Genomic DNA, 14,908 nt, shown 5'->3' on the forward strand with positions numbered 1-14,908 from the left:
GTGGAGTTTACCGTCCTATTTCCTATATTGCGGGTGGTGACTGTGCAAACTCGGTGTGCTCTATTTTCTGGAATCCTTCTCGTGTGTTTATATTTCAGCCCACAGAAGGCCAACAGCGTGTCAAACTTGATTTAACAAGAAACAGGTTAATTTGGAACGATGCCACTTCTTCTGAACTCGGGGAGTTTTCTTTGAAATGATTTGGAAGTGGACACTGTTTAGAAAAGGCATTTGTGTTTGTTTTTCTGAAGTCCAAATGGACTTTATGAAGATCATAAATCCAAATGATTAAAAACATTGGATTAGTTGTTTTAAACAAATGACAAAGAAAAACATTTAAGTTGGAATTATGTAATTATTAAGTATGTTCCTATATCTCTGGTATGTTGATTGCATGGAGCCCCAGCTATATCACTTGTCTCTATTAATAGTCACAAGCTGGTGTGGCATAGAGCCACATGTCAGGTTCTGAAGATAGCCATTGGAGAGCCAACAAAATGCAGGTTATCCCACCATCACTCACGAATAAGATGAGCAGTTCTCACTCGTAGTCACCTCACAGCAAGCCCAATGTCAACATGCAGCCACGGTTATTTACCAGACAAGATTTACTGAGCGTAAGCTCCATATCCTGACAGGACACATCAGGGGAGACTGAGCATTCTCAAGGGATTGCAGAGCTGATTGAGTAGAGGCGCCCCGCCCGTTGAATGGCAGCCATATTAATATTTGCTTCCTAAATGGCATGTAATTGCAGGGCCTCCACATCCTTCCCTGAGGGTCGGTCTGGCTCAGGGTCTCTGTGAAGGGGAGGGATGGAATGCAAGGGATTAGTGGACCCAAAAACAAATACCTGGCTAGCACACTTGGCTCGGTTGGACCCGTTCAGAACCACAAGAGCAGATTGTTTGTGATTCTCATGAACAACTCTCAATGGCTGTGTGTTTTAAACGTCAAGTGGAGGAGAGAGTGTACTGGATGAAGTTTCCCCAAATAATATGCTGTGTTTACATTTCACAAGAGTTTTCTGTATTTAATCTTAGTTAACAAAAATTACATTTATGTAACATTTATGGTGTTGTAGATAGCGGTGTAACAACTATTAGTCATCCGTGGTAGTGGTGAGTGATGAAACAAGAATCACTATTCCACAGAGCTTTATAACAAAAGTTGTCTGTCAACAAAGGTTGAATTGCATTCTAGTTACCAGTAACTTCCATCAACTTCCATCAACTCCTGTGTCCCAACTCCTCCTAGGCCCCTACAGTAATGTTAGCTACTGCAGATAATACATGTTTAATGAAACCATAACATAAAACATTATCAGCACTGTCTATCAACAGAAAGGACTGCAGCCCCTGTAGTCTCTGCTGTGCTGTACATGGGAACGAGTGAGCATTTGGACTGTAAACCAGGCTTCATGTTCAGGCACATCCCCTCTCTTGGCCTCTCTTTCACATGTGTTCAGGCACCTTCTCTCTCTCTCTTTCTCTCTCTCTCTCTCTCTCCCTCCCTCTCTCCTGTGTCATCTGGTATGTACGAGGGTGTTTACACACACTCTTCAAACAAGCCCGTGAGGAGGAGCGGCTGTTTAACAGCAGCAGCAAAAGAGAGGGAGGAGAAGAAGGATAGGAGACAGAGCTCAGAATTAAAGAAGAGGGAGGAGAGGAGCAGCCCGTGCACTCAGAGATCAGTGGTGCCCCTGTGATCAGCACCATCTTCAAAGAGAGAACAGCTCCCGAGGGAGGACAATCAGGCATCTTTTTTATCTGGTTGGAGTTTATCTCCTCTTTGCTTGTAACCACCTCCCCCCCCGGTCTCTTAAAGGTACATGAATAAGGGTTATCAGCCTGCTTTCTCAGCTCATTATGTTGGAGGGAGACCGGTCCTCTGTGACTCACTAGAGGCATGACCTTCTCAGCCTCCTGGGATGAACTTAACAGGTAGGCTTTTCACCACACTCCTTTATTCATCTGGAAGAGTTTCTCTGAGGTTCGTCGCTCAAAGGAGGTGAACTAAACTAGCCATCAAGCGTCGACTCTCTGTGAGCTTAATGGGGTGAATCATCTTGAGGCGAATCATCAAGCAAGATCTTAGAGTGATACTTTGGCATGCGGACGGCTAGTGTTTTAGTTGTGCGTGCGCACACTGTTGTCAAGCAGGATCGGTGTGAAGCAGAACTCTTAACAGGTTGTGTTGCGATGTGATAAAGTAAGTTCAAGTTTTATTTTTACATCTGCTGAGTGGATGTTTGAAGACTCATTTAGTGTTAATGAATTAATATTCCCTTTGTAACTGAAGTTCCTGAGTTACTGAGACTGGGATTGATTGACTATGTAGCTTTTCTTCATGACTTTAAGCTGTTAGTTCTGAGTGAGTTTTGAAAGTATTCAGAGGTGATGAGGGGAGGTGGCGATAGTTCATTTGACTGGAGTTTGTACTAGATATCCAACCTTAGTAGAAGCTATTAACTACCTTCCGTGTTCCATGGTGTTTAACTGAATGGTCCTTAGTGTTTTATCATAGTCAGACGTGTTTGGTCTTCTGTATGCGGTTGTGTCTACTCCACATCAAAAGGTGTTTTATGCTTATATCTAGACTTTAGTTTGCATTCTGTCTTTCCTGTTGATTGACTGCTCTCTGTGCATTGTGCATTTGCTAGATTTTCTGAGGACTCAGCTGCACTCCACCAGCTACACAAGTTAGTGATATTCTTTATTCTGTTGTACCTACCGAATATTATAATCACTCTCAGAGTCTAGGTCCGCCGCACAGAATTGGATTGATCCACAGCAAAACTAAAAAGCATGCCACAGACTGTTTAAAACACTTGAGAAAGTGCCTAGCCAAAATGTTATGCATGTTCACTGTTTATATATATAACAAAGATAAGAGAGATTTCAAGTTGTCATAAACAGTATACATTATCCCATATCCTATATCACTGCGATGTAAAAGCATTAGCACTGCTGTGAATTCCCATGGGGTGGGGGGGGGGGGGGGTGCAGAAGGGGTCCATCCATCACCTCTGTTTAAAGCTCCTGGCATCAGATTAAAGTCTGCGCAACTCTTAACATTTACATTTAGTCTCACTATTACTTTAGACAAATATCATGATTAGACACAGGAATGCTTTTCAGAGCCATCTCTGAAAGTACTTGGTTGTTTTACTGATATTAAACCAAGGAACTGAGGGGGTTTGATTACAAAAATGTAAAGGCCTATGTGTGCAAACTGTGTAGTTCTACATTACAGTGGATCTACAGCTGTGCTGACAGATTGTGCCTTGGGGCTGAAGTTATAGTCATGTGCATCAATTGATGACTGTTTGGAAGGTTAGAGATACCGACATGACAGAAACCAACAATGTCACAAATCAGCATGGCAGAAGGGGGACACAATGAGTGTCACACCAACCCCCCCCCCCCCCCCCCCCCCACCCCCCTTGCTGGCCTCCCATGTAATGAGGCTGTGGGCTGATCTGTTATTGCTGAGCCCTCTCCACTCTAAACACTCCCAGCCTTCTCCTCACTAACAAACACCCCATTTCATTTAACACACACTGAACACCTCCTCACACACACACACACACACACACACACACAGATAGACACACACACACATACACACACACACACACACTCACACACGTAAAGTGAGAAAGAGAAAGTGAAATCATCAGGTTAATCTCAGCGTTTTCAGTAGTTTAGGTTCATATGCCATTTATATGACCTACATATCATATGGCATTCATATGGCCTACAATATGACAGGCGATATCGAATAAAAACAGAACTTATATAATTATAAAAACAGGTTTCGGAGAGACACATGTGCAAGTTATCAGATGTGCATTAGACATAATTTCATAAGTTATCAGTGTGACAAATGAAGGAAATCAGCTAAACAAACATCACAGTATGAAGCAGAAACACAAAACATTAATAAGCCTGTGGCCAGATTTCAAAGCCCCGAGTGTTGTGGAGTGACTCAGACCATCTGAAGCTACCTCTGTGCTGGAGAAAAACAAGCCGGGCTGACTAACTCAGGGGGGGAGGAGTGGAGTACTTTCATGTGGGACTGTTTGGCAGTGCTGGCTACTCCCCTCCAAGACCAGTTGACATTGTGCATTTGTCTCTCTCAACGCTCTTGTTGGTTTCGGTCATGGCGCACCCATGGTAGGGGTGGAGGGGTTGGGGGGGGGGGGGGGTTGTGTGGGGGCGGGGGTATAGGTTGGAGGGAGAAAGGTGGTGGTTGTGGTGGTGATGGTGGGGTGGTTGTAGTAGTGGTATTTAAATCAAACAGGGCAGTGGGAGGCCGTGGGAGAGTCTGTGTGGAACTCCTAAACGGATGATAATAATCGTGACTTGTAAACGCTCATGACTGCTGACCAGATACAGATGTTGGGAGTCCAACAGCTGCCTCCTTCCATCTCACCCCCCGTGTGTGTGTGTGTTTGTGTGTGTTTCTCTCTCTTTGTCTGAATGGGTGTGGGGGTGTGTGTGTATGTGTGTGTGTGTGTGTGTGTGTGTGTGTGTGTGTGTGTGTGTGTGTGTGTGTGTGTGTGTGTGTGCTCTTTCCTTAGAATCTTTCCCATGGTCCATGTGGGCGTAAAGTGCTGTCATAGACCTGTGTTGTTTCTGTTTTGCCTGGTTCTGATCAGGCCAACAGATAGCCTGCAGTCTGTATGCAATAGATCATAGTTAGAGAGGCCTGTTTATAAAGTAGGATTTCATAACGGTGAGATTTCGATGTGTTTTCATCTTCTTTTGCTTCTTCCTGTTGTCACTTGTCAGATTTTTTGAACGACACACATAACTGACAAGATACTTTAGCCTGTGCTAAAACTTCCAGCTTTCTCCAAATTCTGTTTAGTTTGAACTGAAACACACAGCATGCATCCGGATGTCAGCACAGAACAGAATTTCATCATCTATTTTTAGGAGAATCTATTATCTTTAGTAGAACTCAGATCTGTGAGTGTTTTTGACCCTGACACTGTATCAAGTATAATGAGATCTTCCTCTTTAAATAATCCTGACATTGGACCCCATGTGTTGCCTCCTACTAATAGGATAACTAATGTCAAAATAAGCTCTTTCAGCTTAGACATGCTTAATTTATTAAATGCAGATGAGTTTTGAAATGTTATTATGTGCTTGACCTCACATAGATTATTCAGTTAAACTCCAATTATGAAGAGACAGCTCTCTCCCTCTCAGTTTACTGTGACATCCAAACACCCTCTTCGCATCCTGTCACAGGCCCAGGATCAGTGAGCGCTCGTCTAACTCTGAGTCTCGTCTGTGGTAACAGGGGCACGGCCGACTGGTTCGGGGTCAGCAAGGACGGCGACGCCACGCAGCGATGGCAGCGGAAGAGTCTGCGCCACTGCAGCCTGCGCTACGGGAAGCTGAAGCCGGCGGTGATCCGTGAGATGGACCTGTCCAGCCAGGATAACCTGTCCATGACCAGCACCGAGACGCCGCCGCCACTCTACGTGCCTGCCGCCCAGCATGGCATGCAGAAGGTGGGGAGTGAGATAACACAAGACCATCAGTGCTCTCAGCTCATATGGGGGACATTGTTTGACAATCTGTCAAGATGATGCCTATACAAAGTGGAATGCACACCAGAAACTGTTCGCTAATCACTGCACAAGCACTAGAAAATAATGGAAATGTATTATTAGGGCTGAAATGTCATCAGTAGAACAATGTCTATGTATGGAACCAAAGTGTGTGCCAGTTACAATCATGTCATTTAGAAGCTGCTAAACAGATATGTTAGTATCATAGAGAGAATAATAGGAGAATTGGTTAGATAATTGGGCTAGGCCACCATCACCAAATGTTATGTTGCTTGCTTGTTAGCTAGGTGCCGTATGCACAAGGTGAGTCATACATAGACAGATGTGCTGATGTATTTGTATGAATTTGGAGATAATTCAGATGTGTACTTTATCAACACAATGACATTACGCTCCAACATTCACTGTTACAGACATAACAGAGAGTTTGACAGTGTTGTTCTTGTGGTCAGATTGTTGACCCACTGGCGCGTGGCCGGGCATTCCGCATGGTGGAGGAGGTGGACGGCTTCAGCGTTCCGCACACTCCCATCACCCCCGGCGCCGCCTCGCTCTGCTCCTTCGCCAGCTCCCGCTCCGGCTTCGGACGCCCGACGCGACGGCGTAAGCGCGAGTCCGTCGCCAAGATGAGCTTCCGTGCTGCCGCCGCGCTGGTCAAGGTGAGTCACCGTGACACAGAAATGAGCACACACACACACACACACACACACACACACACAGACACAGAACAGCTTCTTGGAAAGGAAATGACTGAATCTTTACAGAAACGTCTCTCCCTTTGTTTTTCAACAGCTGTCCTGTGTTTCGTCACTTCAGTCGTTTTATTTATTTAAAAGAAACTTTTTCTTTTCTTTCTCTATATGCATATCTTGTTCTGTCATTATGGCTGCTGTGTTGTCCATTATGGCCCAGATAGGCATCCAGAAATATTATAGATCCTTTTTTACTCCTCCGGTTGCCTGGACAACTGCTAGCTCAGTGAATAGAACAAGTCTGTAGCAATGCCAAGGCCATGGATTCATTTCCTATGGAAAAAGGTGCAAATTGAAAATGTATTTCACACAATCTTGGCCAAGACGTGTGAGCTCAGTGCATGTAATGGATAGGATTTCTTTGGTTTAGAAGGCATATTATGTACTGTGTATTTGTGTATATTTGAGGAAGCCATGGAGGCAGGGAGCAGAGGGATATGTGGATGCTCTTCTGCTAAATGGTCCATCCACTAGTGTTTAGGGTGATTTGCAGTTTAGGGCTTACACTTATCCGTACATGCCGTTGATGTGATGTGATGACCTTAGCAAGACTAGACCCTACGTCCATCTGACTCTCTGAACTTCTGTCACCCAGCTTACTGGCGGCTAATGGCCGACAGTGACGTTAGGCTTGACCAAGTTATCCATATCTGCCATTCATCCACAAAGTAATCTTAACAAAATCCTTTCATCAAACAGCGTTGAAATGCGTCACCCATAATAAATGGGTTGCTGCGATCTGATTACCAAGACTGATTGTAGGGGAAGGCTGCTGTTGCACTTGTGCAGTCTTGAGTTAAAAAAATGGCTGTTTGTGTGTGTGTGTGTGTGTGTGTGTGTGTGTGTGTGTTATGTAAAAAGTGATCTGTGGCATGACTTGTACCGTGGGCTTAGGGTTTGGCCCGCTTTCCTCCGCTTGGGCCTGAAATAACAATAACAGATGGCCTCCATAATTCTGGTGGAATGCTCAGCTGTTAGTCAGCTAGAGAATATTCTAGAATGAGCAGTAATCCTGCTGCAGTCCAGTCAGGGGATGGTGTGGGAAATGATTTGTTGTGCTCTACCCCCCTCCACCCCCCCACCCCTCATCCTCTCCACCTTTAAAGGACAAATTATTCATTTCTGTGGGGAGGAACAGAGTCGTGCCATAGTGGCAGGAGAGTGGTGATGCGTGCGTGTGTGTGAGTGTGTGTGTCTGTGTCTGTAGGATGACGCAGATTGCCCATCAGTAATCTGCTGCTCCACTTTTTAGGACAACACAGACTTTGCATTGACTTAGTCTGGATTTGTGTACAGCATGTCTTCAACTCCATGACTGTGTGTTTATGAATGTGTGTGTCACTCTGTTTGCCATAAATGTTATGTTTGCGGTGATGCTACTGATGATGATGGCGGTGTTGTTTATAAACCAAAAGGAAATGAGGGTTGAGACATCTATAGTGAGGATTGATGTGGAGAGAGAGAGAGAGAGAGAGAGAGAACATCTGGGTGTTTTTTGTGGGTCTCTGTGACAGTTCTTAATGCAGTTTCCATGCTGGGGCATATGAGATTGAACTATATTGAGTATGGATGGAAGAATGAAGAATCATTACACTATCAGCCTTGATGTTGTCATGATGATGGTGTGCCAGCACTGATGCTGATGATGATGGTCATGATAAAGACATTGGTGATGATGATGGTAGTGGTATGAGTGAGGATGATGATGATGGTATTGATAATGATGAAGACATTGGTGAGAATGAGGGAAGTGGTATGGATGATGATGGTGGTGGTGTTGAAATCATGCCTCTCCATCCCAGGGCCGCTCCCTGCGCGAGGGCACTCACCGCCGGACCCACCGACGCAGCTTCACCCCCGCCAGCTTCATGGAGGAGGACACGGTGGACTTCCCCGATGAGCTGGACACCTCCTTTTTCACACGGGTGAGACGCAGCGCACCACTCCCAGTCACCCTGTATGCCATTCCCTCTCTCTGACACCCTCCCAGACTCCGGCACCACCTGTACAGGACTGGAAGCACGCCTACTGTCAGTTTCCCTGTCAGTAACCTACACTGACTTTTGAACTGAGTGAAGTGGGATTCTGCCAGTCTATCAGCTCAACCAAGCAATCATATTTTTGCATAATACTAAATGCATAGTACTGTATTGATTCTGTTTCTGATCTCCTGGTTTTGTATTATTGACCTGAACCCTCAGAGTTTGGATCAGTGCTGCCACCCTGTGGAATTGTCACATTATTGTTCCATGTGACAGTAATAGCTGAAATACCTGTCCTGCAGCACTTTCACTAAAATGCATAGATATAAATCCACAAAAAAAAAGTTGCTCAATAAGATTAAAGAGCAGAACTGACCACCTTTATCCAGGAGTACATTATTGTGTAGTGGTATGTCTTTGAAATCATGCAAGGTGCAGACAATATGTGATTGATTGCATGTAATACATGTTTTTCAATTTCACATCAGTTTAGGAAAATACATTTTATTGTAGTGATTGATGATATATCATTATCTCCTATGTAGTAACTATGTGTTATTAATAACTGTGTGTGTGTGTGTGTGTGTGTGTGTGTGTGTGTGTGCAGGACTGCTTTATGCATGAGGAGATGTCCACCTATGCTGACGAGGTGTTTGAGACGCCCTCGGAAGCGGCCATTAAGGAGGCGGAGGCCAGTCAGGTGGAGGAGAGTGAGCTGACGGGCAGCGCGCTGGACAAGAATGAGCTTGAGAGGAGCCACCTCATGATGTACGCGCCCAGACGGTGTCCCACATACACACAGTACAGCACACCAACACACACACACCCACACACACCCACACACACACACACACACACACACACACACACACACACACACACACACACACACACACACACACACACACACACACACACACACACACACACACATTATACACACATACACACACACACACACATAATACACACATAATACACACATTTACACACACACACACACACACACACACACATAATACACACATACGCATAATACACACATACACACACTGACACATATATTCTATGGAATAGAATATGGACACACACAAATATGGATAAATGTGTGCTAATCTGTGAATATGTTATAATGTGTTTTTCTCTCTGTCTCTCTCTGTCTCTATCTCTCTCTCTCTTTCTCTCTGTCTCTCTCTCTCTATGTCTCTCTCTCTCTCTCTGTCTCTCTATCTCTCTCTCTCTCTCTCTCTCTCTCTCTGTCTCTATCTCTCTCTCTCTCTCTGTCTCTCTCTCTCTCTCTCTCTCTGTCTCTATCTCTCTCTCTCTCTCTCTCTCTCTCTCCTCTCCCAGGCCTCTGGAGCGGGGCTGGCGTAAGGGAAAGGAGGGCCCGCTGGTCCAGCCGAAGGTGCGCTTACGGCAGGAGGTGGTGAGCCTGAGCGGGCAGCAGAAACGGGGCCAGCGCATTGCCGTGCCTGTCCAGAAACTGTTCGCCCGCGAGAAGCGCCCCTACGGCCTGGGCATGGTGGGCAGGCTCACCAACCGCACCTACCGCAAGCGCATCGACAGCTACGTCAAGAGGCAGATCGAGGACATGGATGACCATAGGTACGAGGGTCAGGTGACAGTTCACATGTAGACCGAAAGTTTTGAGTTTTCTTCCTGGACAGATTTCACTGGTGTTTATGGAACATTTATTTTGAGTTTCTTTATTTCCATGACCATATGTAAATTATGAATGTTTTCATAAATTTTGAGGAAAGATTAGTGATAGATAATCTCATGTAATCTCAGATTAAGCATGCTGGTATTATACCAGTCACAGCTCTCAGACTGCCGGTGCTGTGTGTTTCTGCCTCAGGCCTTTCTTCACATACTGGATCACGTTTGTCCACCTGCTCATCACTATCCTGTCGGTGTGCATCTACGGCATCGCCCCTGTTGGCTTCTCACAACACGAAACCGTGGACTCGGTGAGTCATCACCCATCACAAAAGCACCAGGCAATTCTGAGTGTTCAACTCCACTGAGTGTTGAGGGCATTCGCCTTCTCATGATCCATGTCCATAATGTAACACAACCAACAGATTTGTTTTCAACCTGAGCACTACTTTTTGCAGAGCTTTGGAACATTTTGTGTGTATTTCTACTGTACCGGTACTTTATAATAAATATACAGTACAACTGACACATCGTGCATTGATTATTATGCATGTAACGTATAACTTCAGAAATTGTTCCAGCCTAGTACATCAGTTTGATACCTCATTGGACATGTGCGCGTGGTTGTGGGTCATGTCTCTGATAATGTGTTTGCTATAGGTGCTAAGAAACAAAGGAGTTTATGAGAATGTCAAGTTTGTACAACAAGAGAACTTCTGGGTTGGACCCAGCTCAGTAAGTGCCAATAGTCTTTTTTCTTTTTTCATAAGAACCTCACATCACCATCAGTTCCCCATTTTCCAAAATCTGGGGTGTGTTTTGTACTGAGGTGTTTCTGTGTGTGTTTGTGTGTTTGTGTGTGGTGCAGGAGAAGCTGATCCACCTGGGGGCCAAGTTCTCACCCTGTATGCGACGGGACCAGCAGGTCCATGACCTGATCCAGGAGAAGAGGGAGCAGGAGCGACACTCGGCCTGCTGCGTCAGGAATGACCGCTCCGGCTGCCTGCAGACCTCCCAGGAGGAGTGCTCAGTGAGTTTTACACACACAGGCGCACACACACACACATGTAACCTGCATTGTGTTAAACTGCGTGGCTCAGCCCTGCACTCGCCCGGAATCGAAACCGCAAACAGCAGCACCTCGGAACTCGGGAGTCGAGCGCACGCTAGCAATTGAGCTAAAAGCTTAGGCTGCTAGCTCTGTCACTAGCACGACTCTTAAGGCATCGGGAGGGAGGTTTACACAGCGTACATACTTCACAGCTGCGTACCTGCTGGCTACCGTTACACACACACAGACACACACACACACACACACAAATACATATATACACCTGGCCAGATACAGGATACAGACACATACACAAACACAGGCACACATATACAGCTGTATATTGCCGAATTGACCTGTTCTCTAGTTGTAATTACTGTAAGGTATTCTAATATCCCCTCCACCTCTCTGTCTCCCCCTAGAGTACCCTGGCGGTGTGGGTAAAGTGGCCTAATCACCCCAGTGCTCCAGTCTTGGATGGCAAAGTGCGTCAGTATGGTTCTGTATGCCACCAGGACCCCAGGTAACTCACTGAAGCTCTCTCTCTCTCACACACACACACACACACACACACACACACACACACACACACACACACACACACACACACACACACACACACACACACACACACACACACACATTCATGCTCTGTGTGTCTGTTTGTGACAGGATCTGTCTAGAGCCAGCCTCAGTGTCTCCTCATGATTGGCCTGATGACATCACCAAATGGCCTGTGAGTAGAACCACCTGTTGTTCCACTTGAACAGTAATAATAATACAACGGAAAAGTAAATAAACTTTAACCTTAAAGTGTAACTACGGCGAAAATTGACCCCAGGGTCTTTTTCTGCATTAAAACACATCAAATAAGCCGTGGAGACAGTCATTTTCGTTGATCAACCACCACAGAGCTTGCACCGGTATACGCTATAGCCCCAAATCGCAAACAATGGATTAGCTAAGAGCGGTGAGCTAAACGCTTCCCAAATAGCATTTTTTAACCAGTAATATTGTTCAAAACCGCACCAAACCTCATCAGTAGCTTGCTCAGGGTCCCTACACATAAAACGAAGCACCAACAACGTAGTTAGTGAACCCAGAGTTTATTACAGAAGACTGTTAAGAACACTTACCAGCTGTCCCCCTACCAGCTCCTCCAACCCCAGCACGAATAATAGATTAACCAAACGTGACAGTACAACGAATCTGTAATCTGAAAATTTACCCAAAATGGGGTCAATGGGGTCAAAATGGGGTAAATTTTCGCCGGAGTTCCACTTTAAACAAAAAATAAAAACAGTACATTTATTCACATTTAACAGTACATTATCACATTTGACAGAAAATCAGTTACTCAAACAAGATCTCTTACCAAACAACCTGCACTGTCTTCACTGCACTGTCTTCTTGCTTGTGTGTCGCAGATCTGCACCAGGTACAACACAGGGAACCACACCAACCTGCCCCACATTGACTGTGCCATCACCGGCCGGCCGTGCTGCATCGGCACCAAGGGCAGGTGAGGAGAGGCCTGCTACTCTGGCCACAACCTGGGAATTACATGCCACTATTGGGCCTATGCAGCCAGGACTATTAGCCTTTAGATGCAGAGGATCATAGATATAGAGGTGCAGACAGATATCATAGATACAGTTGATTATCTAGTGCAATGGTCCCCAAACGTTTTCTTCAGAGGGCCAGCTCACTATGCCTGGCTGTAAGAGAGGGCCAGAGACTCGTATGTCAGTAGTAGTGGAGTATGTCAGTAACTGTAATTAGCTTAGTGCTGTGAACAGCAGTCTACCTTAGTTGAATATTAATCCATTACATTTAATCATAAGCTATTGCAATCTAATACCATTGTTAGCTGTGTTTATTTTATATTGCCAACATGCCATATAAAATGTAGTTCAACATGGAAATAGCTCAAATGAAATAATACTAAAAAGACTTTAGCATTCCCAAAAGTATATTTTATTCAAAATTTGTGAACTCTGAACAGTGTGTTTTTGCATACGCAGCTCAAGTTGTGGACAAGCAATATCCTACAAATAATTTAAAGTTCTCAAACTATGAGAGTTTTATGAAGTGCTGGAAAAAACATCTGAAATGACCATCAATCTAACTTTCAGTCACCTGGTGAGAACTGTGTGAACTCTGTTGTCTTTGTATGAGTATTTGAACGAGTGAATAAAAAATAGAAATAATTATCCCGGAAATATGACTGGATTAGAAATTAGGCCTATTAACAATTAATAGATAACCTTTTACTTTGAGCACTGATGCAATCAGCATAGGCCTATCTTACATTGTTTGCAGGAAGGCCTACATTTCATTCTGTTTTCAATGGCAAACTCGAAACAGCGCCAAAACAACCACCAGTGGACAAAAAAAGTAGTACATGTGTACTGTTACGACTCGCCATAGAGAATGAATGGGGAAAATTAAGGAGGTTATAGTTTGACGGTGTCGTATTCCTGTGCGGGCCGGATGCTATTTGCCACGGACATGTTTTGGGGGGCCACCCAAAATGAGGTGGCAGGCCGTATCCGGCTCGCGGGCCATAGTTTAGGGACCACTAATCTAGTGAGTAAACTTTCCTCTTTATGCTAGGAATCTAGTTCAAATGTAGTGCTTTAATAGCTCCTGCTGTCAGTAAACATTCTGGCTTGAAAGATTTTCTGAAGGTTATTGTGACTCGTACTCATACTTCTTGTGGAAGAACGTAGCCACGCGCAGTTTGAATCCGTGTTCACTGTTGCTGTGTCTGTGTCCCTGAGCAGGTGTGAGATCACCTCCAGAGAGTACTGTGACTTCATGAGGGGCTACTTCCATGAGGAGGCCACTCTCTGCTCCCAGGTACGTCCACTCCACTCCAGCTCAGTTTGAACACACTATGTGTTCCATCCATATATGTCATTGTCTCACATATAGATTACCTGATTTCCAGATTTTGGTCTCTTTTTGTCAGATTGAAAGACTTTCACACAGAACAATAACAAATAATGACAAATGAAAAAGCGTCTCACTATTAGTTCACTTGAGAGTGCAGTTACTCATCTGTCCAGCAGAGGGAGATGTTGTCTCAAAAGTGCCAAGCTGTTTTTTTGTGCAGTATTCTCAGACCTCCCTCATTAATTACACATAGTGGGAGGTAGATGATGATAATTGATGCTCAGAACTCACCATTAGTTTGCCATTTTGTTGCCCATAATTGTCAGTGACCTTTGACCCTACCCAGGTGCACTGCATGGATGACGTGTGTGGCCTGCTGCCGTTCCTCAACCCAGAGGTCCCAGACCAGTTCTACCGCCTGTGGCTCTCCCTGTTCCTGCATGCTGGGTGCGTGGCCAGTCTGCTCTGGGATTAGTCTGAGCAATCCTATCAGTTATTTATAATCGGTCGCAGTATTGCTGCCTGTTACAAAACAGCAACGATTTAGACAGGGTACACACTGCATAGCAACTGCACAAAAAATGCCAGCAGTGGGTGTGTTTTATGAATTTGGCAGTTGTATTGAGTAATCTGCTTTCTCAGAATTTCACATAACAGTGGTGGTATGCCAGCGGCCTATGACTTCATCAATTGATGAGAATAATCTCTCTCTCCCTCTGTTGTCCCACTCTCTCTCTTTCCTTGTCTCCCTCCTTTCCCCCCCCCCCCCCCCCCTTCCACCTCTCTCCTGTAGGATCCTGCACTGCCTGGTGTCTGTGTTCTTTCAGATGACCATCCTGAGGGACCTGGAGAAACTGGCCGGTTGGCTCAGGATCTCCATCATCTACATCCTCAGTGGCATCACGGGCAACCTGGCCAGCGCCATCTTCCTGCCTTACAGAGCCGAGGTGCGCGCGCCAGGCAAACACTACTAGCA

At 45.2% G+C, this 14,908-nt stretch overlaps 1 protein-coding gene across 4 annotated transcripts in view; it reads left to right on the forward strand.

Annotated features, from left to right (window-relative positions):
* rhbdf1b (rhomboid 5 homolog 1b (Drosophila)) overlaps positions 1 to 14,908 on the forward strand; it is a 44,467-nt gene that overhangs the window by 28,138 nt on the left and 1,421 nt on the right. For 2 of the 4 annotated variants that reach the window (XM_076298427.1, XM_076298428.1), the window contains 14 exons: positions 5,317 to 5,530; positions 6,043 to 6,249; positions 8,145 to 8,267; positions 8,932 to 9,092; positions 9,675 to 9,929; positions 10,183 to 10,294; positions 10,644 to 10,718; positions 10,852 to 11,013; positions 11,457 to 11,557; positions 11,707 to 11,770; positions 12,462 to 12,556; positions 13,821 to 13,896; positions 14,279 to 14,379; positions 14,726 to 14,879. In XM_076298427.1, coding sequence (XP_076154542.1) covers positions 5,317 to 5,530; positions 6,043 to 6,249; positions 8,145 to 8,267; positions 8,932 to 9,092; positions 9,675 to 9,929; positions 10,183 to 10,294; positions 10,644 to 10,718; positions 10,852 to 11,013; positions 11,457 to 11,557; positions 11,707 to 11,770; positions 12,462 to 12,556; positions 13,821 to 13,896; positions 14,279 to 14,379; positions 14,726 to 14,879 — 1,900 coding nt within the window. Of the gene's footprint in view, positions 1 to 1,598; positions 1,944 to 2,011; positions 2,212 to 5,316; positions 5,531 to 6,042; positions 6,250 to 8,144; positions 8,268 to 8,931; positions 9,093 to 9,674; positions 9,930 to 10,182; positions 10,295 to 10,643; positions 10,719 to 10,851; positions 11,014 to 11,456; positions 11,558 to 11,706; positions 11,771 to 12,461; positions 12,557 to 13,820; positions 13,897 to 14,278; positions 14,380 to 14,725; positions 14,880 to 14,908 lie in introns of those variants that run through there. The other 2 variants (XM_076298429.1, XM_076298430.1) reach the window with 2 other exon arrangements.

This window comes from Alosa pseudoharengus, unplaced genomic scaffold, assembly GCF_046254945.1.
Source record: "Alosa pseudoharengus isolate Yale_2024_CS ecotype anadromous, Long Island Sound unplaced genomic scaffold, YU_APseudo_1.1 YU_APseudo_1.1_scf_21, whole genome shotgun sequence".
Lineage (NCBI taxonomy): Eukaryota > Metazoa > Chordata > Actinopteri > Clupeiformes > Clupeidae > Alosa > Alosa pseudoharengus.